This window comes from Meriones unguiculatus, chromosome 15 (assembly GCF_030254825.1).
Source record: "Meriones unguiculatus strain TT.TT164.6M chromosome 15, Bangor_MerUng_6.1, whole genome shotgun sequence".
NCBI lineage: Eukaryota > Metazoa > Chordata > Mammalia > Rodentia > Muridae > Meriones > Meriones unguiculatus.
The window spans coordinates 22,703,615-22,728,826 of NC_083362.1; the positions used below are offsets into that span (position 1 = coordinate 22,703,615).

Genomic DNA, 25,212 nt, shown 5'->3' on the forward strand with positions numbered 1-25,212 from the left:
CTTGTGTGTATTTGTCTCTTCATTCTTCAACTGCTCCAGTCATTCCATCCTACTAGCTACACTGGGTGCAGCAATGAACACCAGAACAGGGGCAAGGATGTGGACACTGGCTACGAAGAGCTCTCATTGGTTAGACAAGGAGCACTCCCAACAAAAGTGCTTTTAGACAGGAAAAGAAGTAAAGGAAAAGGAACAAATAAAGAGAAAGGCAGATACCAAAGTAGAGAAAGAAAGGAAAGAAGAAGGAAAGAAAGAGACAAAGGACCAAATAAAGGGATAGAGGATCAAATTTCACTTAGTGTGTGCAAGTCAAGGGATTCTTAAACCATGTTTGGGAGACATGTTGGTTTCTAGAAGAAGAGACCCTGCGTTTAGCCAGTTGGGAAAGACTAGAAGAGGATCTGGAGGATATATACAGGGTCAATGGGCCCGAACATGTTCCAATTTACACTTTCAGTTTATGGAGCCTTATACTGTGATTCCATAGATGCACATCCCGTACCTCACAGATGACAGACTTTGTCCAGATGGATCCCAGAGAACCATCTGGCCTCCTAAGTCTTTCACCTCAGATTACCAAGAACCTGCCCCTTCTCTCTGAGAAACAGACACTGACAGAGATTCTTGGGTCAAGCTTTCCCCAGCCTCCCTGGTGCCTCAAACATTGATACTGAGCAGAGTAGTTAGGAGGACAAGTCCACCCAACCCACAGCACTATTGTTCCTTGAGTCCAGGCCATGGAGACATTCAAGGAAGAGTGGTGTCATCCCTTTCCAGCAGGCCTAGTTTAGGAAGGAGATGGGGGAAGACTTTAATGGATTGACTGCTTACCCATATGTTGAACAATCTGAACTAAATATCATTGGGTAAACACTGCAGTACCATAAGACACTGCCTTTTAGATCTTTAAGATCGAACAATCCCATATGCTTTCTAAGTCTACTGCTCCCTGTAACCAAGGCCTTGTTCAGAGTGTCCTCAGTAACATTTCCTCTGATTAGTTAAGCATGGAAAAAATTTTCATCAATCCAGGGGGTTACCTGTTAATTAAAACTGAGTTTATAAAATTATGTTAGGGCCAGGAGCAGCATAATTCCACACCATAGAATTTCTATAACCCTGGACATGCTTCAGGACTTGTAACAGAGCTGACAACCAATTACAACACTACTCTACCAACAAATTACAAATTTCACAGGCTTACCAACAAATTAGTATATCTAGCTTAAGGGCATGGAGATAGTTATCCACCAAGGGGAAAAAAAAGACTTGTCACTCACTGACTGATACTCACCAGGGCATGGAAGGGTTGTATACAGATTTTATGGCCCAGCTCTTACAAGCTACAGGGTTCCCTATAAATGACCCTGGAGTAGAAAAGGTGCTTATAAAACAATTGGCTTCTGAAGAGGCTAACAATACTTGTTAAGGAGACGCTGGGGGAGGGGGGGAGTGTATAAAGGCTTGAGTGTGCAAAAGATGATTAGATTGTGTGCTAATGTAGGCCTAACCCATCTTCAAGGTCAGTGGCTCTCTTGTCTACCCTGAAGGAAGTCTTGTGCCCTGAGGGAACAAGTGATGTCTGCTATGCACATGAAAATAAAACAGGACAGTTTGCCAATGCTAGCCACCACAGGAATTGGGAACATAAAAAGAAGCAGGGCATTATATCCCCTGGATGATCTGCAAAGCCTCATGTGTAAGATGTCAGAGAAGAAGCCACTGGGATAACGAATGCTGCTCATAAGCAAATATTCATGGACAACCTCTGGGAGAGCTGAGGGAACAGCCTGTGTGGCATGCCCTGGCCCAATCAGACAATAAGAGATATCACTCTGGGGAGCCCCAAGAAATGACAGGACAGAAAGATGAGCTCAGCCACCAAAGTGCACTATCCATCAGCTCTATCAAGCAACGTCAGGCAGGGGGGACTTTGTCTCTGTTCTACCAACCAAATTATAGCAACCCCTAACTTGGGACCCAAGCCATTCTTAATGAAGTACATGGGACCTTGTTGCCAGGCACAGTAGGACTTAGGGAGTGGTAAATTGATTGCTGCCACTACTTTGGAGGAAAAATAGTTACGGACTAGGTGCACAGAATAGTCCTTGGAACATCTCTATTTTTGTTACATCTACATCTATATCTATCTACCTATAGTTGTATCTATCTATCTGTATATATACATATATATGCATATATGTGTGTGTATATATATGCATATATATATATATTAAAAAATCAGGCAAATAGAGGCTGTGTGACAGGATTTAAGAGCTACAAAGTAAGGCAAGCAATGTTGTCTCCATAGTAAAGACTGCTACAACCTTATTTTCAATTAACTACATAGTTAACTTAAAGAGTGTTTTTGGTTGTTTGTTGGTTGATTCAAATAGAAACGGCCCCATAGGCTCATATATTTGAATGTTAGTTACCAGGTAGTAGAAGTCTTTGATAGGATTAGAAGGATTAGGGGGTGTGGCCTTGTTGGGGTAGGCTCTGAAGCTTCAAATACCCATGCCAGGCCCAGTGTTTCTCTTATCCTGTGGATCAGGATACATCGTTCAACTACTGCTCCAGCACCACGTGTGCTGCCATTCTCCCTGCCATGATGATAATGGACTAAATCTCTGAAAATATAAGCAAACCCTCAATTAAATGTTGCCTTCTCTCTACACAGTAATAGAACAGTGACTAGGACATTCACCCATCTACTAACTACTGATGACAAAAAATTTGTTTTTACCCTCTTTCACCTAATCATAGTCTACCAGCACAGAACTTTCAATGCATAGTCCTTCCTCAGGGTATGAAAAAGAGCCATATTATGTGTCAGTAATTTTTTGCTAAGGTTATTAAGCCCATATAGGACAAAAACCCTCAGGCTTTGTGCTGGCTAGTTTTATGTAAATTAGAAATGATCTGTTTCCTGCCATCTGGGAGGGAAGAACCTCCATTGAGAAAAATACCTCCATATGATCCAGCTGTAGGTCATTTTCTTAATTAGTGATTGATGTGGAAGGGCCCAGTCCTTGTGGGTGGAGTATCCCTTGAGCTGGTAGTTCTGGGCTCTATGAGAAAGCAGGCTGAGGAGGTCACGGTGAAAAAGCCCATAAGCAGCATCCCACCCTGGCCTCTTTTCTTCCCCAAGTTGGTCACAGCATGGCATCACAGAACAGCAATAGGAACTATAACTAGAACAAGCTTACTTATAATATCCACTAAATGCATGATATGTTAATCAGCCATCTTGATGCTGCTTAATTGGCAGCAATTTTTGTTGATCACAAAAACAGCCTTTAGGCATAGGGTCTTCAGTTTACTCCAGGAAAGGGTCAAAGCTGTTTCCTTTCCAATAAGTACGTAAAATGATAGAGGATCACACTGTATGTGCTCAAAAGTTAGAAATTCACAAGGATTGTCTCATAGATCTTCAGGATTATCAAAAACTGTTGGATGATATTAACTGGCTCAGACCCTTACTTAACCTTACTGCACTTAACCTTACTTTGTCCTTTTTTTCCAAATATTAGACACAGACACCAAACCCTTTTCATTTTACATCTGGGGCTTGTATGACCAACTGCAATAAAAGTGGCTATGTCCAACAGTCAAGTACAGAGATGGTAATTGCCTTGCCTACATCATTAGCAATCCTAAAATTACCTCTGACCCTGAACGAGGTACTCTGCAACAACAGGACATTTTGAGACATTCCCCCTCCAGGGCGATTAACTCTTACTAGGATTTAGTGGTGAAATTAATCCCAAGAGGGCACAAATGTATTATAGAAATGTTAGGCAAAATAACACTAGCTCTGCTAATAGTCCAGTGCCTGGCGACACCCTTTGACTAATTACCCTGGTCAGCTTGGTTCTCATCTTCTACTCTCTGCCATACTGCACTTTGCACCCACTCACATCACACAATCTCAACCCCGTGCTTCATCAAATACTGTCTATAACAATGCTTCTGTCAACTTCATGGTAGATTAGCACTCTTCCTCTGGTTCTAAAGTACAATGCACATCCCACTGTTGTGCCAGATTCGCGAGACCCCAAGAGACCACAAGGAGTTGAGTCCATTGCAAAACACATGAGGATCTTTTTATTACAAGCTATAGCTTAGGCTAACACCCTCACTACCATAGCGATTGAAAGCAGAAAGCCTTGTTCTCAGGCTAGGTGGTTGATTTAAAGATTTCAGTCACTCCCATTGAGCCCAAAGCAGGGGAATTCCTGCCTGGCAAGCATCTATCGGTTGAAACACAAAAGGGGATGTTGCATTTTGAATTGATTGTCTATAGAAAGGCCGCCAAACCACTAATGGTCTGGGTTCCCTTGTTTGGTTTTCCAGCAACTGTATTTCTAGTGGACAGGAAAAGAATGCAGTAAGGCTGGTTCCTCCCCTCAGGTGGCTGGACATGTCTCCACCTGTCTGGCCTTTGTTCAGGCTGTATTTTAAACTTTAAACCAATACCCAAAACACTAATTTTTAAATCTTTAGTCTCTCACCCAAGCCTTACTCAATGAGCACAACTCTTTGCAGCTGCCATGATCTTGCCCATGATTTTGCCCTTCCCATCAACAGTATCTACAGTGACTGCCCCTAGGCAGTGGGAGTAATTTGAGCCTTGAAGACAGCATATATCAATTGGGATCAACAGTGATACCATCTTTTCCATAAGACTCAGGGACTCTTGCATTTACCACCAGAGTTCCTGATATATTGGTCACTTAAACTTACACTCAGGCAGCCCTGATCACTGGCTGAAAGTAATATACATGACAATACTTTGGTCCTGAGGTACTTTATTCTGCTTGCCTGCTGATATGCAGTCTGCCTTAATAACAAGTTCATGGTAGTCATGCTTGCTCTCTACCATCAAAATACCTCTTTTTTTTATGCAAGGAATTTTCAGTCTACTGAGAGTAGACTAGGCAAATAGTTAAGCAATGCACACACTGCAGATAATGTTCCTGCTTTAACTCTTCTGCATTTCAAAGCTTTTGTGACCAACATAAAACAGTTCATGATACAGGCCTTCCATATAGCCTTCAGGAACAGGCTAGTGGACAACTATCTCATGGATGTTTCAAACAATAATTAGAAAAACTAAAAGGAAAAGAATTATCTACCCTTACTAATACTTTAAAGAAAGCCTTATTTACACTTTTTTTTTTCTAAAATCTCAGAATAACCACTGGTACTCAAAGGACAGGAGCAAAACCAATGAAGAAAAACATGGTTTGGCCCATCCTCCATGCTAATGTTAAAGAGAGAATATTCTGGTGATTTCCCTGAAGGTTTGTAACAGCCACTTAGGTTACCTTCGAGGCCTATAAACATCCACAGATTTACTGAAGAGGCTGGGAGTGGAACCCATAGGGGATCCAACCCAAAAGGTGGCTATTGAAGCTAATAGAGCACTGTGAGGGGAAGAGGCCTCCTGCAAGAACTATAAGATACTGTCTCCAGCAAGTGGTGGAGCAGGGAAATAAAGCCTGGGGTGGGGAAATGTGTAACAGTTATACCTGATTTACTCTTCTATTGCTGTGAGAAAACAGCATGACACAAGCAACTTATAGAAGCAAGAGTTAATTGGGGGAGGGGGAGATGCTTACCATTTCAGCAGATGGGTCCATGAGCATGGCAGCAGGCGAGTAGACAGGTGGGGCACTGGAGCCATAGTTGAGGGCAGGGGTCTGGGCAGACAGGCTAATTGGGATGTCTTGAGCTTTTTAAACTTAGTGACACACCTCCTCCGACAAGGCCACGCCTCCTAATTCTTCCTAAAGAATTCTACCAACTGATGACTAAGTATTCAAATGTACACTGTGCTTGTGGAGGCCATTCTTAAAAATACATTCTTTTTATTTTTTAAATTTTTAAGAATTTTATTTTTGTGGACTTCATGCATAAGCACTGTATCTACAACTTCCCAACCCCTTTCCTCTCTAACTCATCTTTTTTTATACATCTTTTTAAAATTTAATTGTTTTTATTTTTATTAATTACAGTTTATTCACTTTGTATTCCCCTGTACCTCATACCCTCCTCCCCTCCCAATCCTACTCTCCCTTTTCTCCACCCATGTCCCTCTCCCAGTCCACCGAAAAGGGAGGTCCTCTTCCCCTTCCCTTTGATCTTAGTCTATCAGGTCTCATCAGGAGTGGCTGCATTGTCTTCTTCTGTGGCCTGGTAAGGCTGCTCCTCTCTCAGGGGGAGGTGATCAAAGAGCAGGCCAATCAGCTGATGTCAGAGAGAGTCCCTGTCCCCATTACTATGGAGGCCACTTGGACACTGAACTACCATAGGCTACCTCCATGCAGGGGTTCCAGGCCATCTCCATGAGTGGTCCTTGTCTAAAGTATCATTTTCAGAAAAGACCCCTATGCTCAGACTTTTTTATTTCTGTTGCTGTCCTTGTTGAGCTCCTGTCCTCTCCAGGTCTTACTATCTCCCACTTCTTTCATAAGATTCCCTGAACTCTGCCCAAAGTTGGGCTATGAGACTCAGCATCTGCCTTGATACCCTGCAGGGTAGAGCTTTTCAGAAGCCCTCTGTGGCAGGTTCCTGTCCTGTTCCCTGTTCTCTCCCTCCTCCGATGTCCATCCCCTTTGCCTTTCTGAATGGGGATTGAGCATCTAAGCCAGAGTCCTCCTTCCTGATTAGTTTCCTTAGGTGTACAGATTTTAGTATGTTTATCCTATCTTATAGGTCTAGTATCCACTTATCAGTGAGTGTATACCCTTTGTGTCTTTCTGCTTCTGGGATACCTCACTCAGAATGGTCTTTTACAGTTCTCACCATTTTCCTGCAAATTTCATGATTTCCTTGTTTTTCTTTCTTTTTTTTTTTTTTTTTTGTTTTGTTTTGCTTTGTTTTTTCACTGAGTAGTATTGTATAAATGTACCACAATTTCTGCATCCATTCCTTAACTGAGGGGCATCTGGCCTGGTTGCAGCTTCTGGCTATTATAAATGAAGCTGCTTCAAACATGGTTGAGCAGATTTCCTTATTGTGTACTTGAGCATATTTTGGATATATGTCGAGGAGTGGCATACTGGATCTTGAGGAAGCGCTATTCCTAATTGTCTGAGAAAGATCCAGATTGATTTCCAAAGTGGTTGTAAAAGTTTACATTCCCACCAGCAGTGGAGGAGGGTTCCCCTTTCTCCACAACCTCTTCAGCATGTGTTGTCACTTGAGTTTTTTATCTTAGCCATTCTAATGGGTGTAAGGTGAAATCTCAGGGAAGTTTTGATTTGCATTTCCCTGATGACTAAGGACTTTGAACATTTCTTTAGGTGTCTCTCTGACATTAGATATTCATCAATTGAGAATTCTCTGTTTAGCTCTGTTTCCCATTTTTTAATTGGATTACTTGATTTGTTGCTGTTTAACTTCTTGAATTCTTTATATATTCTGGATATTAGCCCTCTGTCAGATTAAGGGTTGGTGAAGATTCTTTCCCAATCTGTAGGCAGTCCTTTTGTTTTGACAACAGTGTCTTTTGCTCTACAGAAGCTTTTCAGTTTCATGAGGTCAATTTATTGATTGTTGATCTTATAGCCTGTGCTGTTGGTGTTCTGTTCAGGAAGTTGTCTCCTGTGCCAATGAGTTCCAGGCTCTTCCCCACTTTTTCTTCTAATGGGTTTAGTGTGTCTGCTTTTATATTGAGGTCTTTGATCCACTTGGACTTTAATTTTTTGCAGGGTGATAAGTATGGATCTATTTGCATTTTTCTACATGTAGACATCCAGTTAAACCAGCACCGTTTGTTGAATATGCTATTTTTTTCCATTGTATGGTTTTGGCATCTTTGTCAAAAATCGGGTGTCCATAAGTGTGTGGGTTTATTTCTGGGTTTTCTATCTGATTCCATTGATCCACCATTCTGTTTCTATGCCAGTACCATACAGTTTTTAGTATTGTTGCTCTATATTAAAGCTTGAGATCAGGGATGCAGATACCTGCAGAAGATCTTTTCTTGTAGAGGATTGTTTTAGCAATTCCGGATGTCTTGTTGTTCCATATGAAGTTGAGAATTTTTCTTTCAAGTTCTGTAAAGAATTGTGTTGGTAATTTGATGGGATTTGCATTGAATCTGTAGATTGCTTTTGGTAAGATGGCCATTTTTACTATATGAATCCTGCCAAGCCATGAACATGGGAGATCTTTCCATGTTCTGATATCTTCTTCTAATTCTTTCTTCAGAGACTTGAAATGTTTTCATATGCTTTTGACTTGCTTGGTTAGGGTCACACCAAGGTACTTTATGTCATTTGTGGCTATTGCGAATGGTGTTGTTTCCCTAATTTCTTTCTCAGGCCTTTTGTCTTTTGTATACAGGAAGACTACTGATTTATTTTAATTAATTTTGTATCCAGCCACTTTGCTGTAGGTGTTTATCAGCTGTAGGAGTTCCTTGGTAGAATTTTTGGAGTCACTCAGGTATACTATCATATATCATCTGCAAATAGTGACACTTTGACCTCTTCCTTTCCAATTTGTATCCACTTTATCTGCTTTAGGTGTCTTATTGCTCTAGCTAGGACTTCAAGTACTATGCTGAAGAGATAGAGAGTAGGTAGCCTTGCCTTGTCCCTCATTTCAGTGAGATTGCTTTAAGTTTCTCTCCATTGAGTTTGATGTTGGCTATAGGCTTGTTGCATATTGCCTTTACTATGTTTAGGTAAGTACTTTGTATCCCTGATCTCTTCAATACTTTAAACATGAACGGATTTTAGATTTTGTCAAATGCTTTTTCAGCATCTAAGGAGATTACCACTTCATTTTTTTCTTTCAGTTCATTAATATGGTGGATCACATTGATGGATTTCCGTATACTGAACCACCATTGCATACCTGGAATGAAGCCTACTTGGTAATAGTGGATGATATCTTTGATGTGTGTTTGTATTCAGTTTGCAAGTATTTTGTTGAGTATTTTTGCATCAATGTTCATAAGGGAGATTGGCATGAAATTCTCTTTCTTTGTTGGGTCTTTTGTGAGGTTTAGGTACCAAGGTGACTGTGGCTTCATAGAATGAGTTTAGTAGTCTTCCTTCTATTTCTATTTTGTGGAATAGTTTGAAAAGAACTAGATTTAGCTCTTCTTTGAAGGTCTGGTAGAATTCTGCACTGAAACCATCTGGCCCTGAGCTTTTTTTGGATGGGAGACTTTTGGTGACTGCTTCTATTTCCTTAGGGGATATAGGACTATTTAATTGATTTACCTGGTCTTGATTCAGCTTTGGTAAGTGGAATTAATCAAGAAAATTGTTCATTTCATTTAGATTTTCAAATTTTGTAGCATATAGACTTTTGAAGTAAGTCCTAATGATTGTTTGGATTTCCTCAGTGTCTGTTGTTATGTCTGTTTTCTCATTTCTGATTTTGTTAATTTGGATTGTGTCTCTCTGACTCTTAGTTTGGTTAAGGGTTTGTCTATCTTGTTGATTTTCTCAAAGAACCAAATCTTGGTTTCATTGATTCTTTTAATTGTTTTATTTGTTTCTAATTTATTGATTTCAGCCCAGAGTTTGATTATTTCCAGCCATCTACTCCTTCTTGGTGTGTCTGCTTCTTTTTTTTCCCCTAGGGCTTTTAGGTGAGCTTGAATGAGATGTTTCAAATTTCTTCTTGAAGGCCCTTAGTGCAATGAACTTTCCTCTTAGCACTGATTTATTGTGTCCCATAAGTTTGGGTATGTTGTGTCTTCATTTTCATTGAGTTCTAGGAAGACTTTAATTTCTTTCTTTATTTATTCTCTGACCTAGCTGTCATTTAGTAGCCAGTTGTTCAGTTTCCATGTGTGTGTAGGCTTTTTGTTATTTCTGTTGTTGTTGAGGTCCAGCTTTATTCCATGGTGATCAGATAGGATACAAGAGATTATTTCAATCTTCTTGTATCTGTTGATGCTTGCTTTGTGACCAACCATATGGTCTATTTTGGAGAAGGTTCTATAAGGTGCTGAGAAGACGGCAAATTCTTTTGTGTTTGGGTGAAAGGTTCTGTAAATGTCTATTAGGTCCATTTGATTCATGATCTCTCTTAGAGATATTGTTTCTTTGTTTAATTTCTGTTTTGTTGACCTATCCTTTGTTGGGAGTGGGGTGTTGAAGTCTCCCACTATTAATGTGTGGGGAATCTATGTGTGGTTTAAGTTTTATTAATGTTTCTTTTACAAATGTGGGTGGCTTTGTGTTTGGGCCATAGATGTTCAGGATTGTGATGTCTTCCTGGTGGAATTTTCCCTTGATGAAGTGTCCTTTCCATCTTCTTTTATTAATTTTGGTTGAAAGTCTATTTTATCAGATATTAGAATGTCTATTCCTGCTCACTTCTTGGGTCAATTTGCTTGGAAAACTGTCTTCCAGCCCTTTACCCTCAGGTAATGTCTATCTTTGTAACTTAAGTATGTTTCTTGTATGCAACAGAATTTTGGGTCTTGTTTACGTATCCATTCTGTTAGTCTGTGTCCTTTTATTGGTGAATTGAGTCCATTGATATTCAGAGATTAATGATCAGTGGCTGTTAGATCCTTTGATTTTGATGTTCTCACCTGGGAAACACGATCACTGTTGTTTTAGTTTAGTCTCTTAGTCGCTGTACTGACATTGCTGTCATGTTCCTCAGACACAGTGTCCTCCCGGACCTGCCATCTTGGATTCCCTCAACAAAATACTTTTAAAAGCTCTTTTCTTGCTTTTTTTTTTTTGTGATAAAACACTGACCAACAATACATTCTTAATACATTCAACAACTACTCACATAAAGAAGCCTAAACAAAGTTTGAAAAAACATTGTGGAATTACAGTTGGGTAGTAGGTGATAAATACGACAGTAATAGAATTTTTTACCGTTCACACAAGAGGCTTTAAGTTCCAGTTCAAGTATCACACTGTCAACAGATATACGCAACCTTAGTGAGAGAAAGAGCCTGGAAAGGACACAAAGCAGTGGTCAGTCTTAAAATACCACTGCAGCTGTTTCTGACTGACAAGTACCATTCCCTGGTTTGGGAAGCAGAAGACTACTAAACACCAAGCTATTCAAAGAAACACATAACTTTTGTAGGCTCTGGAGAATGAAGCCATGGAAATTAATAAAGCAAGAATATTGCACTGTGGTTGTCAACCCTGATCCTAAGAGTTTTTCATGTGTTACATAAACCTGCAATCAGGGAGGTATCATGGACGCTCCAAACACAATTTCATAAGGTGGGCAGACTCTGGTAACGTTTTCCATAAAATGTGAAGTGAGGCTTTTACAGAGACCGGAAATGTGCTTACGGCCACATATGTGGCTTGTGCAGCTAAGTAAACATCACTGGAGAAACTGGACAACAAGAGTTTGTGGAAAGTGATTTAGGAGAAAGGCAAGTGGGAAGGCGCTTAACACCGCTTCAAAATAACATCCTGAAAGATTACGGTTTTGTTGTAATATTTTAAAACTTCAATATAAAAAAAAGTGGAAAAATAAGATGAATCAAATCAAATCAAATAAATCGGCAAATGTGGAAGCTGTTCCTAATTTAATGTGTAATCAGATTTCAACATTTAATATAACACCATAGAAAACTCAATAGCACTGAACTGTATTGTCTGAAGGAAAGCTGGGGAGCTGGATGAGAATACTGGAAAACAAAATCATTTCCACAGACCTCTTTTTTCCATCGCCAGCACTTTGTTCTGCATACTTCCATCTTGGAGGAAAATTAGTGGTTTTTCCTATCACCTGAAGTCCGAAGTCCCCTCCTCTACCTTTCCCACATGCCCACCTTGTCCCAACCTCCAGCCAGAAACAAAACAAAACAAAACAAAAAAACTCGATGGCCTTTAAACTACATCTCCCATAAAGCAGTGCGATGACAGGGGCCCTCTGCCGGAAGTACGGAAGGAGGCCTCCAGCGCTGGGAAAACTGACCGCAAAGTTTGCCCGCGGAGTCTTGCGTTGCGGTCGCGGTTCCTCTCCTCACCCTTGGGTTAGTAGTCCCAACGGCATTAGTCAGCTCCGGGGACCTTCAGGGACCTGCGGTCCCAGGGCGTCCCTCTAGGCTTGTGGCGCAGCCTGGCGCGGGCTAGAGGGCGCAGGCGCTGGAAGCCGACCTGGCGCTGCACGCCGGCCGGTGGCTACTAACATTTGCAGCCAGGTTTTGGATGGGGTAAAATCTACTGCTTCGGTTGTGTCTTTCCTTGAAATAAGGAACCTTAAACTAGAGGAAAAATAACTGTTCAAGGCCATATTTGTGTGGGTTGCTCTTAATGGGTTAAGTTGGTATCGATAGCCCAGCAAGTGGAATGTATTACCTGATGTTTGTTCGGTGGTTGAATTAACAGATCCACCGTGAAGCCCTATTGTAGCCTGCTAGAGCCATGCTGGGCAGTTCTAGGGCTCCAGGATACTTATTAGTAAAAATGGGTGTTGGTTTGGTCAAAATATAGTCCCTTTAAAATTCAAATCTCTTCTTATTGCCCTCTCCGAGTAGCCCTGGAAAAACGGGGGTGGGGGGGGGGGGAGAACAACGCTTTACCCTGCCCTTCCACCCTCACTTCCCACAGGACCTGCCAATAAGAAATGATTTGCAGGTAATGCTGCTGCATATCAAGTCTTCCAAGCGTCCCCGGAAGAAGTCAAGGCAGTTTCACTAAGTAATTTGTATTGAGAAAGCTAGAGGGAAAAGGGCTTATGCTTGTATCTCCTAGTCTATCGAATGTTTTATGCGTCCACATTGCATTGGTGGCAGTGTATGACACAGCATGTTTGAATGTCCAATGTTGGAGTCACCTAGGGCGATGGAGTGACCATGAACTCTGAAACCATGACCTCTGAAAAGGGGACAGTGAAGTATTAAAAGTAAACTTCCCTCAAGAAACTGTAACAGGAGTTTGTAAAAATGATTTAAGAGAAAAAGATTTAAGACACGTAGCAATACTTCAGAATAAAGTCCTTGAATATTACAACCTGGCTACAATATTTTAAAGTATTTTAAAACTTCAATATGGAAAGTAAGTAAAATAAATCAAATGAAAGTAAGTTGACTAATGCAGAGGTTACTCCTAATTTCATTTGTGAACAGATTTTAATTAGGTTTCCTGGACTACCTTGAGCAGTTATAAATTATTTGTAAATAACAGGAGACACAAACAGGAAAGCAGATACCAAGTCAGAAAGATAATCTTGGGCCCATTGTTTTCCTCAACTTTGTGCAGAGTGGATTTGGCTAGCCAGGTTGCTGTTTCAAAATCTAAGAGATGAGGTCTGCAGTACCAAGAAAGAAGAAAAGAATATTTTGAAGTTAATAATAGAAACAGGAATTTTTCTTAATTTTTTTTAACACAACTCAGGACTGCATATTATTCATGGCTTTGCTTTGTTTACAACAAAACAAGATGCCAAAGAAGACAAAGTTAATAATTTTAAAACTGCTTCAAGGACAGTAGAGTGGCCAACAAAACCTATATGCAAAAGTACGCACAAAGATGTGTGTCAAGGGTAACAGTGCAGTGCAATGAGACAAACATAATTTCAGGAATAGTGCTGAGTCATGAATTATCCATGAATGAAAATAAATCCTGACCTAGTCTAACTCAGTACCATATGGATTGCAAAATTAATTACATAAGGTTAACCAGTAAATTGTTTTTATGTGAAGTTTTAAAAGCTCTTGAATAACTGTAGAACCATAATTTCTTTGAGAGATGACATCTGTAACAGAGTGTAGAATCAGAATCCTGCTTATCATCTGCTTAAGCATCTGCCCGTAATTTCATCTGCCGTGACTCCTCCCCGCTATGTCCCTGCTCTGTCCCTCTTCTATAGCTCAGATGCCCATGCCTTTTTAGATTATTACTACTCTCCTACCTCTCCAAGCTCCTCATCACCATTACGAGAGGTGTTTTGTTATTGTCAGAACCTACTCTTAGGCACATAAGCTGAATTAAAATTCTCAACTTAGAGCAGTTTCAAAATCTATATGGGAGTAGCAGTGGACTACAGATTATCTTTTGACAGGTGTATTGGTTTGGAAACTGTTTTTCCTAGATCTGCACATAATGTTCATCCGTTCATGCAAAAAGCAATTGCAAAAAAGGTTTCTCTCTCTCTCTTTCTTTTTTTTAAGGAAGAAATGTCTTTTGTAAAAAGAAATCCAAAACGCATAATACTTTCTGAACTCCACAGTTCAGCTGCAGAAGGAGATGTTGCCAAGGTAGCAGCAATACTCAGTCACTCTCCATCTCTTCTCAATGAAACCTCTGAAAATGGCTGGACCGCCTTGATGTATGCTGCAAGGAATGGGCATCTCGAAGCTGTCCAGTTTCTGCTTGAGAAAGGGTAAACATCTGAGGGCTGTATGTGCTTCATTTCTGCTCTCATGTCCGTTCACATTTTCCTGTAGACACGTTTATATTGATGGGCTGGTAAATAGCTTATTGTGCAGTTCATTCTATGAAAGGTAGCCTAATTTATCACTAAAGCACCTTTTTTTTTTTTTGGCAAGGGCAGGATACAGTGTTAGGGGTTAAACTCAAGGCCTCCCTCATGCATATCAGGCAAGCTCTCTAACTCTGAGCTACATTTTAAAAGTAAATTTCTTAATTGAGAAGTTAACCCTTCATATTTTTGTTAGAAAGAATATCTAGAAGGAGTTTAATGCCATTCTTCTAAATACAATTGTGAGTCTCTTTATGGTTACTATGGAGTATATAGACTGTTTCATTAAGGCACATAAAGATACTTTTTCATTTTATTTAAATGTCTACTATCATTAACTTTTCATTTCTTAAAATTAGTTCTTGATTCTTTTAACCTTCAGTAGTGAACTATGAACCAAATGACAGAAAAGAAAAAAAAAATTAGTCAGTCTGTGTATGTATTTTACTAAAATAAATACAAAAGAAAATGTTTTACTTATTTTTCCTTGTTTTTTTTTTCTTCTATCTAGATGTGACAGATCACTTGTCAATAAGTCAAGGCAGACTGCACTGGATATTGCAGTGTTTTGGGGTTATAAGCATATAGCTAACTTGTTAGCTAATGCAAAAGGTGGGAAGAAACCTTGGTTCCTAACCAATGAAGTAGACGAATGTGAAAATTATTTTAACAGAACTCTACTGGACCGGAAGAGTGACAAAAGAACTAATTCTGACTGGCTACAAGCTAAAGAGAGCCACCCAGCCACAGTTTATATCCTTTTCTCCGACTTGAACCCCTTGGTTACTCTAGGTGGAAATAAAGAAAGCTCGCAGCAGCCGGAAGTCAGGCTTTGCCAGCTGAACTACACAGATATAAAGGATTACTTGGCCCAGCCGGAGAAGATCACTTTGGTGTTCCTTGGAGTGGAGCTTGAAATGAGAAAAGGATTGCATAACTATGCTGGAGATATCCCAGGCGAAGAGGAGGATGGTTTAGTTGCATGGTTTGCACTCGGTATAGATCCTGTTGCTGCTGAAGAGTTTAAGCAAAGGCATGAAAATTGCTATTTTCTCCACCCTCCAATGCCAGCTCTTCTGCAGTTGAAAGAAAAAGAGGCTGGTGAGGAATGAATATGTTTGCATGTGTCAGTAATAGTCAGGTTTTAAAACCATTTTGGAGTTGTGTGTTTGTTAGGGTAGCACAGTGAACAGAAGACCTAAGAACTCCCTCAAGTTTTCTATCCAGAGCACTGTTCTATGGCTGGCCGCAATTTTAAGCTGCCAAATGATGCTTTCATTTGTTTTTTGTTTTTTGTTTTTTTTTTTGTGAATAACATTTGAGCCCCTACTGGACTTTCAACATGATGCCAAAGACCTCAGCTTTTTTATATTTTGCTTTTGCTTTTTAATATCATTTTTTAAGAAAGAAAGAACAAGAGTTTTATTCAAAATGCCCATTTATTGTTGTTATAAGAATAGTCCATGTACGCCCACATTGTATGTGTCTGTATATGCTTTAAAGAACAAGGTTAATTGTAGCTACTTCATAAAGCATGAATTGTAGGTATATAGGCAGAGTGGAGGTCAGGAGCCTAATTAGGAATGGACTAGTTACTGCAATGGCTTAGGACAGAAACAGCAGAATAGAATGATGGTAATGAAGATGGTAAGGAAGTATGTGAGGTACTCTAGAGGGAGCAGTCACATGACTTGCTCCATAGATTGGAGTAGAACCTGCATTGGTGAACAAATTAAAGTAATAGCAGAGAAAGGGGAGGAAATAATTGACTTAGATAACAAAAGTCATATTTAGGTCTATATACATAATTTTATGATAAATTCATCTAATAGATGAGCTAATTATTTCTTTTTTCTTTATTTTACTAGTGAGAAAACAGTGATAACTACTTTACTATATAACCTCAGACTTCTTTATGCCTCAGTTTCCTCTTCTAAAAAGCAAAAGTAATCATAGTCTCCCCCCTCATAAGGTTGCTGAGAATACCAAATAAAATAAATAATACAGATATGTTTGTATGCATATATACATACACATCTTTACATGATGTGTAATGCATAACAAATATTAAATACATATTTTTGTATATTGATTCTGATAAAAGGTAAATACTATGGTATAAATTGGACTACTTATTCTAAGGTAACAAGAAAACAGTTAATGATAGCTGTTCCTTAAATATTCACCATTCTCACTTTACATATTGTTGCATTTATTTTTGTTTTAGTTATTTCAAAAATCCATGCCTCACATATTATATATATATTAGATTTTATTTATTTATTTTATGCATATTAGTGCTCTGAGAGGGCAGTATAAGGTGTAGATGGTTGTGAGTCACCATGTGGTTGCTGGGAATTGAACTCAGGACCTTTGGAAGAGCAGACAGTGCTCTTAACCACTGAGCCATTTTTCCAGCCCCACATATTATATTTTAAAGAAAGTACGTTTACCAGGCCTCCAAAATAGTTCTAGTCTTATGACCTTGATTGTACTATTTCTGTGAGGTCATAATGTTCTGGAAGAACAAATATAAGGGCTTGAACCAGAGGGTATATATCATAAGATAAATTCTGTTGAGCATGTTTAATGCATTTACCTTCAAATAAATGCTGTATGCAAGGGCTGGATGAGAACTGGTTATGTCCCATGGTGCTGTGGACTAGCAGTGGCTTAATACACCAAGGAAGACAGAGAGGTCCTTATTGTTTCCTAGTAATATTCCTTTAAGTACAAGCCCAATATCACAAATGTAAAGAAAAATTTGGTTGTTGTTGCTTTCTGTTTTCTTTTTCAGAACTACAAATAGGATCTAAGGCTTCACAAACATTAAAAGGGTACCCTGACACTCAGATATATCTGCAGCCCAATATAAGATTTTGTAATCTTGTATACAATTGTGTGTGTAAAGTCATTGTATGCTTAGATTAGTGATATCCACTATTAGTGATATCCACAATACAGAAGCCTGATCTATTAGTCTTTACATGTTAGTACATCTGTCCTATTCAAATTAATATAAAGCCTGATTTTCACTTGGCATATTAGACATTAAATTGAAAGGAAAAATAGCTTGTTTGAATGGCTACCATTCAAACTAGCTGTGTGATGTTTTTTATCTGTGAGATTATTACAATAAAGTGATTTAAAAAGAAAAATATAAAAATGAATGATAATGATACATCATAAAGATAAATACTAAAGCCAGCAATTCCTAAACCAATGTATGTGCTTTACTGTTGCTTCAAAACTTTGTACTTACATATTACTCCAGCTTTTTACAGAAATAAAATTTCTTGTACTTCTTTTTAAAAGGGGTTGTAGCTCAAGCAAGATCTGTTCTTGCATGGCATAGTCGATACAAGTTTTGCCCAACCTGTGGCAGTGCAACTAAAATTGAAGAAGGTGGCTATAAAAGAGTCTGTTTAAGAGAAAACTGTCCTAGCCTGCAAGGTGTCCACAATACATCTTACCCAAGAGTTGGTAAGGTTTTTATTTTTTAAATGTTTGTGTGTGTGTGTGTGTAGGTAGGAATATGTGTGCGGAGTTGCTATATGTAACCAGAAGAGGGTGGAACTGGATTCACAGTTTGCTGAGAACTATGCAGTGTGGATACTAGGCTATTAACTAGTCCTTTGTAAGAGCAAGCTCCCAACTGAGCTGCCACTGCAGTCCCAAGGCTCTTTTTTTTTTTAAATGAAATCTCAGCTACCTGGAATCCTGGAATCTTGGGTCAGAAGACATTCTGGAAAGAGAGTTTTTGAGGAACTAAAATGTTTACATTTTTATTAAAAGCCTGTCATAAAAGACTGCATTGTTCACAGTAAGTCATGTCCTACCTTCAGTTTGTCAGTTCAAGAATTTGCTGCCTTAAGATGCTTCACTTGAAAGCTGATCAATTTGACTCCTCTTACATAGTTGTAATAAAGTCTCCAGCGTTTTAGTTCCTGTTGGAACTACCTTGTGGTCTGAAGCTTGCTCCTCATCCCTGCTCCTGCCTCTGTGCCTCTTTCCTGCTAGCTGTTGCCCTGTCTCCTCTCTAGCTAGAGAAATCCCATAACCCAGCTCAGAGAACTGCAAGACAAGTTGCTTAAAGCTCAGGACTCCAGGGAGGAAATGTACCCTTTAATGACTGTCTGGTGTTTCCCTGCTCTCATTCATGATCTTGTGAGGAGGATTTTCTAGGTTAATGACTTCTAGAGAGATGAACCATTATTTAAGTGTTACTGGGATGAAAGGGGAAAACAAAATTAGTGTATTTTTTAAGTAAACTTTGAATTTTTCAATGTTCATAGATTATCTATTCACACTTGTGTCTAGTATGCCCTAAGGGCAGAGTAAATGTTGCTAGGATTGGAAGAGAGGATGGCAAAATCTTCCTTTCACTTACTAACAGTATCTGTGCAATTTCTCAGATATTTATTACGCACTTCAGAGCAGAAGGGAGGAGTTGTTATAAACAGGACTCTTGTTGCTGTAAGATATATACCTGCATATTATTATTGCATACTTGTGTGTTTTGTTTTTCTCTTTTGAACAGATCCAGTAGTAATCATGCAGGTTATCCATCCAGATGGAACCAAATGTCTTTTAGGCAGGCAAAAGAGATTTCCCCCAGGCATGTTTACTTGTCTCGCTGGATTTATTGAACCTGGTAAGCCTTTTCTGGATAATTTTTAGAATTTTAAAACAGTGTATGAGGTATATTCTCCAGCAAAACAGAAACACTTAACACTTAACACTTAAAAACTGTTGCTGTATTCTTCTTTAGTGTGTGTGTACATTTCTATGGTGGTAGCACTGTTGAGGTCAGGGACCAGCTTTGTCAGTTTTCTCCTTCAACCATGTGAGTCCCAGACTTAGGTCATCAGGCTTGGTGGTGAGGACCTTTACCTGCTGAACCACATCTGCCAACCCCAACATATTTAAGTAGTACTTTAATCATGTAAATTAAGCATTGTATCCATCCCAAAATTTACAAAGGTAATTTGCTTATTTAAAATTTAGTATTTACTTTTTCACATTGCTTGTAACCAAGCAATCCAGGTAGCTCACACCTGTCTTCTGTGCTAGACATAACCGTCATCCTTGCTATGGGCGATGTGATTATCCCAAATAAAGTTGTTAGCCTCCATATCCTGCATTCACAAGCCCAGCCATCCTGCTTGACTCCTACAGTGATCAACACCACCTTATAATACATATGTATAGATTACTGACTTTAGCACCATGTTAGTTCTGTTAGAGAAAATGTTCTTCTTCAGCCATTTCTATATGTCACATAGAGCTCATGTGTAATAAGATTTTATTAGTTCTCCCAAAGCAAATGAGTGAACATATCTGGATTAATAATAATCTCAACGCACGGTGTTAGTCTGCACTGTTAGGTAATTACAGTCACAATCATATATTACGTGGCCCCCAGCTGGGGCTCTCCTGTGTTGAATCTTGTGATCTTTTTTCTGCCTTATAAAGTGGGTACTGTTACAGATCTTTTTTCTGCCTTATAAAGTGGGTACTGTTACAGATCTTCCACAGGTGAGGGCACTAGCACAGGAGCTGCTTAACTTGCCCCAGATCACTGGTGAGGGAGAAGGGATTCAAACCCAGGTAGTTTCACTCCTAGTCACCATGTTGCACTGGGGAGGGGAAGTGGACACCAAGTACCACTTCTAACAAAGAAGCAACTGGCAATCAATACCGTTTGTGTAAAGTAAAATCAGTTTAAGAAATGAGGGAGAGGAAAGAAATCGAACATGGTTTATGAAAAAATAATAATTTTTTAAGATATAAGCCATTCTTAAACTACTAAGTTATATGTCACATGAATTTTCTGGTATATATTCATCTGTTCAGCTGTGGATATTTAATTTCTTTCAAGATTTTGAAACAGCACTGTAGTATTTTTGTTCCTCTCTTTATATACATTTGCAAGCATTATCTAAGGTGTGTATGTACAGTAGAATTGTCACTGCATATATTAGCACATTACACATTACTGAATGTTGCCAAGTGCCTCTCCAAGGTATTCCTACTAACTCACACCTCCACCAACACTACATGAATGGTACATTATTCCATATCTTCAACATGTTGGAATTTTCACAGTTTGACATTTGAAAGAGTGTTTGATCTATAGCCCAGATGAGCCTCCAATGTGTAACAATCCCTTTGCCTTGGCCTCAAAAGTACTGGGATTATAGTCAAGTGTCACCAGGCCCAGCATGGGGCTTGTCCTTCAGGGAGGTAAGAAGTGGTTTGTTGTTTCTGTTTGTGTTTCCATTATTCTTCATAAGGAAAGTCATTCTGATGGGACATCATTGTCAAGTATGTATTAACATCCAGTGTTCTTTTTCTTTTCATTGTAGATGTTTGTAAGATAATGCTTGCAAATGTATATAAAGAGAGGAACAAAAATACTCACTACAGTGCTGTTTTCAATAGTCAAAATCTGTCTTTTTTGTTCCAGTTTTTTAGCCTTTGCTAAAATTGAATTTAGATGTTTATTGTTTTAATGGACTGGCAAATCTCTTCCACTACTCTGTAGCTTATTTTTACTGTTTACTTCTTGTAGTAAATACAAAAACTTATGCATAGAGAATTCAGCAATCTATCTAAGATAAAAGCTATATTTAAAAATATGATTCATTAGATATTGTTACAAATTTTTGAAAGTTATAAGCATCCAAATACATTTTACTTAAAATCTTTTTTATTATTTGGAGTTCCAGCAAACTCAGAACATTTATTCATTTAAAAAATGCTTAAAAAGAATTCATTGTGATTTTCAAGGTTTTGATGAAAGCTGGATGTCGTAGTGTGTGCTTATCTGTAACCCCAGCACTTGGAAAGTAGGCATACTAGAGTCCGGATGAAAGATAGTGTCAACTACCTAGCAAATTCAAAGCCAGCATGAGCTACGTAAGACCTTATCTCAAGATAAAACAAAAAATGTTTAATGGATGGGAAAACTAGGTATTCATGAAACTCATGAAATAATGGTATATGAATGGTGATGCATAAGATAATAAATCTTTAATGATAGTCAATAGTACAGGATAGTAGCAGAATCTGTAATTAGAGTTTTTATGGAACTGTCAAATTGGGGCTTTTAAGAAATGAAATTTGCTTTCATACTCAGTTTGTGACAGTTTTCTTCACTTCCAGCCTAGACTTAGCATTCATTGGTGGGGTCTCTTTCCAGCGTGATTTCAAAATGTCCAAGTCATGCTGACCAGCCACTTGTTATTTTGCCTGATTAGGGGAGACAATAGAAGATGCTGTGCGGAGAGAAGTAGAGGAGGAAAGTGGAGTCAAAGTTGGCCATGTTCAGTATATCTCTTGTCAGCCATGGCCAATGCCCTCGTCTTTAATGATTGGTTGTTTAGCTGTGGCAGTGTCTACAGAAATTAAAGTTGACAAGAATGAAATAGAGGATGCCCGATGGTTCACTAGAGAACAGGTAAAGTTCAATTTAATTTCCTTATTCTATTGATTGTTCCGTGATAGTATTGGTTTGGGCATGCAGCAAGGAAGCATATTTTCAACAAGTTGAATGAATGGCTGTAGGCCTCTCATTATGAATGGATAATAGTGTAATTGATAATTCCTTATAGAAAATGTGCTGATGTGTCCTGCTTGACTCATTCTGTGAGATTCTTCTAGAATGATAATTTTGTGCCATTTCAAATTTTCGTGGTACCTGCTGATGAATGATAAACCGTTTTAATTACCTTTAAGTATTAATATTAGTTCAGACATAACAAATATTAATCTGAAACATTCACACTAAAACAAAAAGCTCTCAAAAAGTCAGTTAAAATGCTTGCAGTTCTTGTGTATTTTGAAAAATAATGCTGAAGCATATGGATTGCCAAGAGTTTGAGTATGAAATACATAGTGAGTTTCTGGCCAGCCTGGACTGTACAGTGGGACTCCATTATATATATATATATATATATATACATATATATATATATATAATGTCATATATATGTATATAAGTATATATGTATACATACACACACACACATATATATATATCAAAGAAAAGAGGAAGTAGGAAGAAAACAAAAAAAAGAAATATACTGAAGGACAAGAAAAACATAGATGTCACCAAATATATAAATATGTCATATATATTCATAAGAACTTTTAAAAATAGCATCTCTAAGTAATAAAGATACATTATTGAACTGGTTTTTAGCCAATACTTTGTATAAAAAAATGGATACAATATAGTATTAAACTTGTTCATTTATGGTTTTGCCATATGAAACTAACTTTTATTTTGTACTCACAAAAGAAATTAGATTGCTTTTTTAGCATTGTAGGAAAAGGAACCCATACCCAAACATTGTTCTGACTTTGAAGTTAAACACAGGACTTATTTTCATAGCCTTGTTTTCATATCCCTTTCAGGAACATTTAAGAATTGAAACAGTGAACCCCTGAAGCAGCTGAGAATGCTTTATTGGCTGGCCGTCTAATGTGTGTATTATGGTTCTGTTTTAGGTTGTGGATGTTCTTACCAAAGGGAAGCAGCAAGCATTCTTCGTACCACCAAGCCGAGCCATTGCACATCAGCTAATCAAACACTGGGTTAGAATGAACCCCAATCTCTAATTGAAAATACTAACCTCTGTTGGGATATGATTTAATGTTTAATACCTATTTCTCAAGTAAGATTAGATATATTTATTGATCTTTAGAATCATATATTATAAAATCTGGGGGCTTCAAAATATTTTAAGTGTTCTTTCCATTATTAACTACAAAATTCATAGTGTTGTAAATTAGAATGATGCCTCAGATTTTCATAAAATTGGAGTTAACCTGTGAACATTTTTGTTGTGATTCCCGATTTTACCTCACAAAACTAACTGTATTTTTACCAAAAAAAAAAATAATGTTGGAATAAATGTGCTCCAGAAATTGGATAAACCTTAATCCATGTCTTGAAAAGACTGGATTCCTTGCTGGACATATGCATTAAAATAACTTTATTGAATTTTGAGCTTCAATATATATTTAGTCATCTACTAGCCATTCTCCTGGCCTATTGTTATAGGAGTGGTACTGTTCTAGTGTTGCTACTGGTTCAGTATGACTAGTGCTAAGAATTATTTTATTTTAACAGTTTACCCATTACTGATCTTAGAATATTACACTCATGAGTAGAGAACTAAAAAAACATATGTACACCTTTGTATCTGGGACCTCACAGTTAAATTCAAAGCAAACTACTACATCTGTCTGTTTCACTTATACTTAAAGTTGCTATTAAGACAAGTGAAGATTTTCCAGTTTTTCACCTGACTTCAACATTTTAGAAAGGAATTCCTGAAGGTCAGAAACTAAATCTCAATTGTATTTATATTTTAAATAAATGAATTAATTAATTAAAACAAATTAATTTTGTGATGAGGGATATATTTGCTTTGGAAAGAAATATATAATAATTGCTATCAGTATTCATTATACTGTAATATAATGTCTTGGCTTTGGCCTTATTTCATCACATCCTAAAAAGCCTTACTTATTATACCTTAGAGTTGAGTTGCTAAGATCCTAGAGAAAGTAGTTGCAGTATTTCAGTTTTACAATATAGACAGACACATTTATTTTGCTTGGCAGTTTTGCAATTGTTTTTAACTATATACATCTACATATTTGCCTCTTTACTATTCTGTTAGAACTTGAAGAGATCTTAAGCACAGTAGATGTTGGACATAATCATTGAAACTGTAGTATGCAGCTAAGAACTAGATTTTTCCTGTACTAGGAAACAGAAGCTATTACCCAAAAGTATCTGTGGTCTAAGGAGTTAGAAAATGGTTCAGTCATAACAGTGCTTGCTATGCAAGCTTGAGTACTTGAGTTCAGATCCTCTGCACCCATTTCAGAAACTGGGTTCAGTGACATACAAATCTAATCTCAGATCTAAACAGGCAGAGACATGAGTATCCTGGGGCTCGATGACCAGTCAGTCTGGTGAATCAGTAAGCTCAATGAGATGAGAGACCTTGTCTTGAACCACAAGGTAGAAAAAGCTGCAGATGGCTCAGTGCTGAAGAACACTTTCTGTCTTTGTGGAGTTTGGTTCCCAAGATCCTCCTCAGGAGCTCACAACTACCCGTAACTACAGCTCCATGGGATCCAATACCCTGTTGTGGCCTCTGCGGACACCTGCATGCACGTTTACTTAACAAACAGACATATAAATAGAGTGAATGAAGAAGACAGCTGACTTCTGTCTCTGGCCTACACACACACACACACACACACAGAGAGAAAGAGAGAGAGAGAAAGAATGAGAATGGGTTAAAAGGAATGATGATAAAAAGAATGGACTTAACTTATCAAATGTTGTTAATTGGTACTACCTAAAATTTATTTAACCTAAATAATATAACTTTCTCAGAGAATTTATTTTACTAATGAATACTATTGCTTAGCAGTTAATGAAAGCTTATTAAAATGAGAACTTGAGACCAAACCAAAAATTATTGAGGAAATTTATATACATGGTAACTTGGAGTTGTATAACTATATTAAAATAATATACTTTGATTATTATGAAATATGATCAACTGAAGTTTATTTTTGTTCCAACTGTGCTTTTTTAATTTTTTATTTAACTTTTATTAATTACACTTTATTCATTTTGTATCCCCCCATAAGCCCCTCCCTCCTCCCTTCCCGATCCCACCCTCCCTCCCCTTTCTGCATGCATGCCCCTCCCCAAGTCCACTGATAGGGGAGGTTCTC

At 38.2% G+C, this 25,212-nt stretch overlaps 1 protein-coding gene across 3 annotated transcripts; it reads left to right on the forward strand.

Moving 5' to 3' along the window:
- The first annotated feature begins 11,882 nt into the window (after nucleotides 1–11,882).
- On the forward strand, nucleotides 11,883–25,025 carry Nudt12 (nudix hydrolase 12). 3 transcript variants are annotated; one of them, XM_021662661.2, is made up of 7 exons: nucleotides 11,883–11,992; nucleotides 14,132–14,343; nucleotides 14,954–15,543; nucleotides 17,758–17,925; nucleotides 18,983–19,096; nucleotides 21,705–21,904; nucleotides 22,957–25,025. In XM_021662661.2, exons 2-7 carry the CDS (start codon nucleotides 14,138–14,140, stop codon nucleotides 23,065–23,067), a joined length of 1,389 nt encoding a protein of 462 aa, XP_021518336.1. In that variant the 5' UTR covers nucleotides 11,883–11,992; nucleotides 14,132–14,137; the 3' UTR covers nucleotides 23,068–25,025. The 3 variants fall into 3 exon arrangements, with proteins under 3 accessions (XP_021518336.1, XP_021518337.1, XP_021518338.1); XM_021662662.2 differs by having other exon boundaries at nucleotides 11,885–11,992; nucleotides 14,136–14,343; XM_021662663.2 differs by having other exon boundaries at nucleotides 11,901–11,992; nucleotides 14,191–14,343.
- Nucleotides 25,026–25,212: the final 187 nt, after the last annotated feature.

What these genes read in the sequence shown, in the direction of transcription:
- Nudt12 (XM_021662661.2), top strand. Translation starts at nt 14,138, where the DNA reads ATGTCTTTTGTAAAAAGAAATCCAAAACGCATAATACTTTCTGAACTC. An exon ending in TACATCTTACCCAAGAGTTG is followed by an intron (nt 17,926 to 18,982) that starts GTAAGGTTTTTA and finishes TCTTTTGAACAG; the next exon opens with ATCCAGTAGTAATCATGCAG. An exon ending in CGCTGGATTTATTGAACCTG is followed by an intron (nt 19,097 to 21,704) that starts GTAAGCCTTTTC and finishes TTGCCTGATTAG; the next exon opens with GGGAGACAATAGAAGATGCT.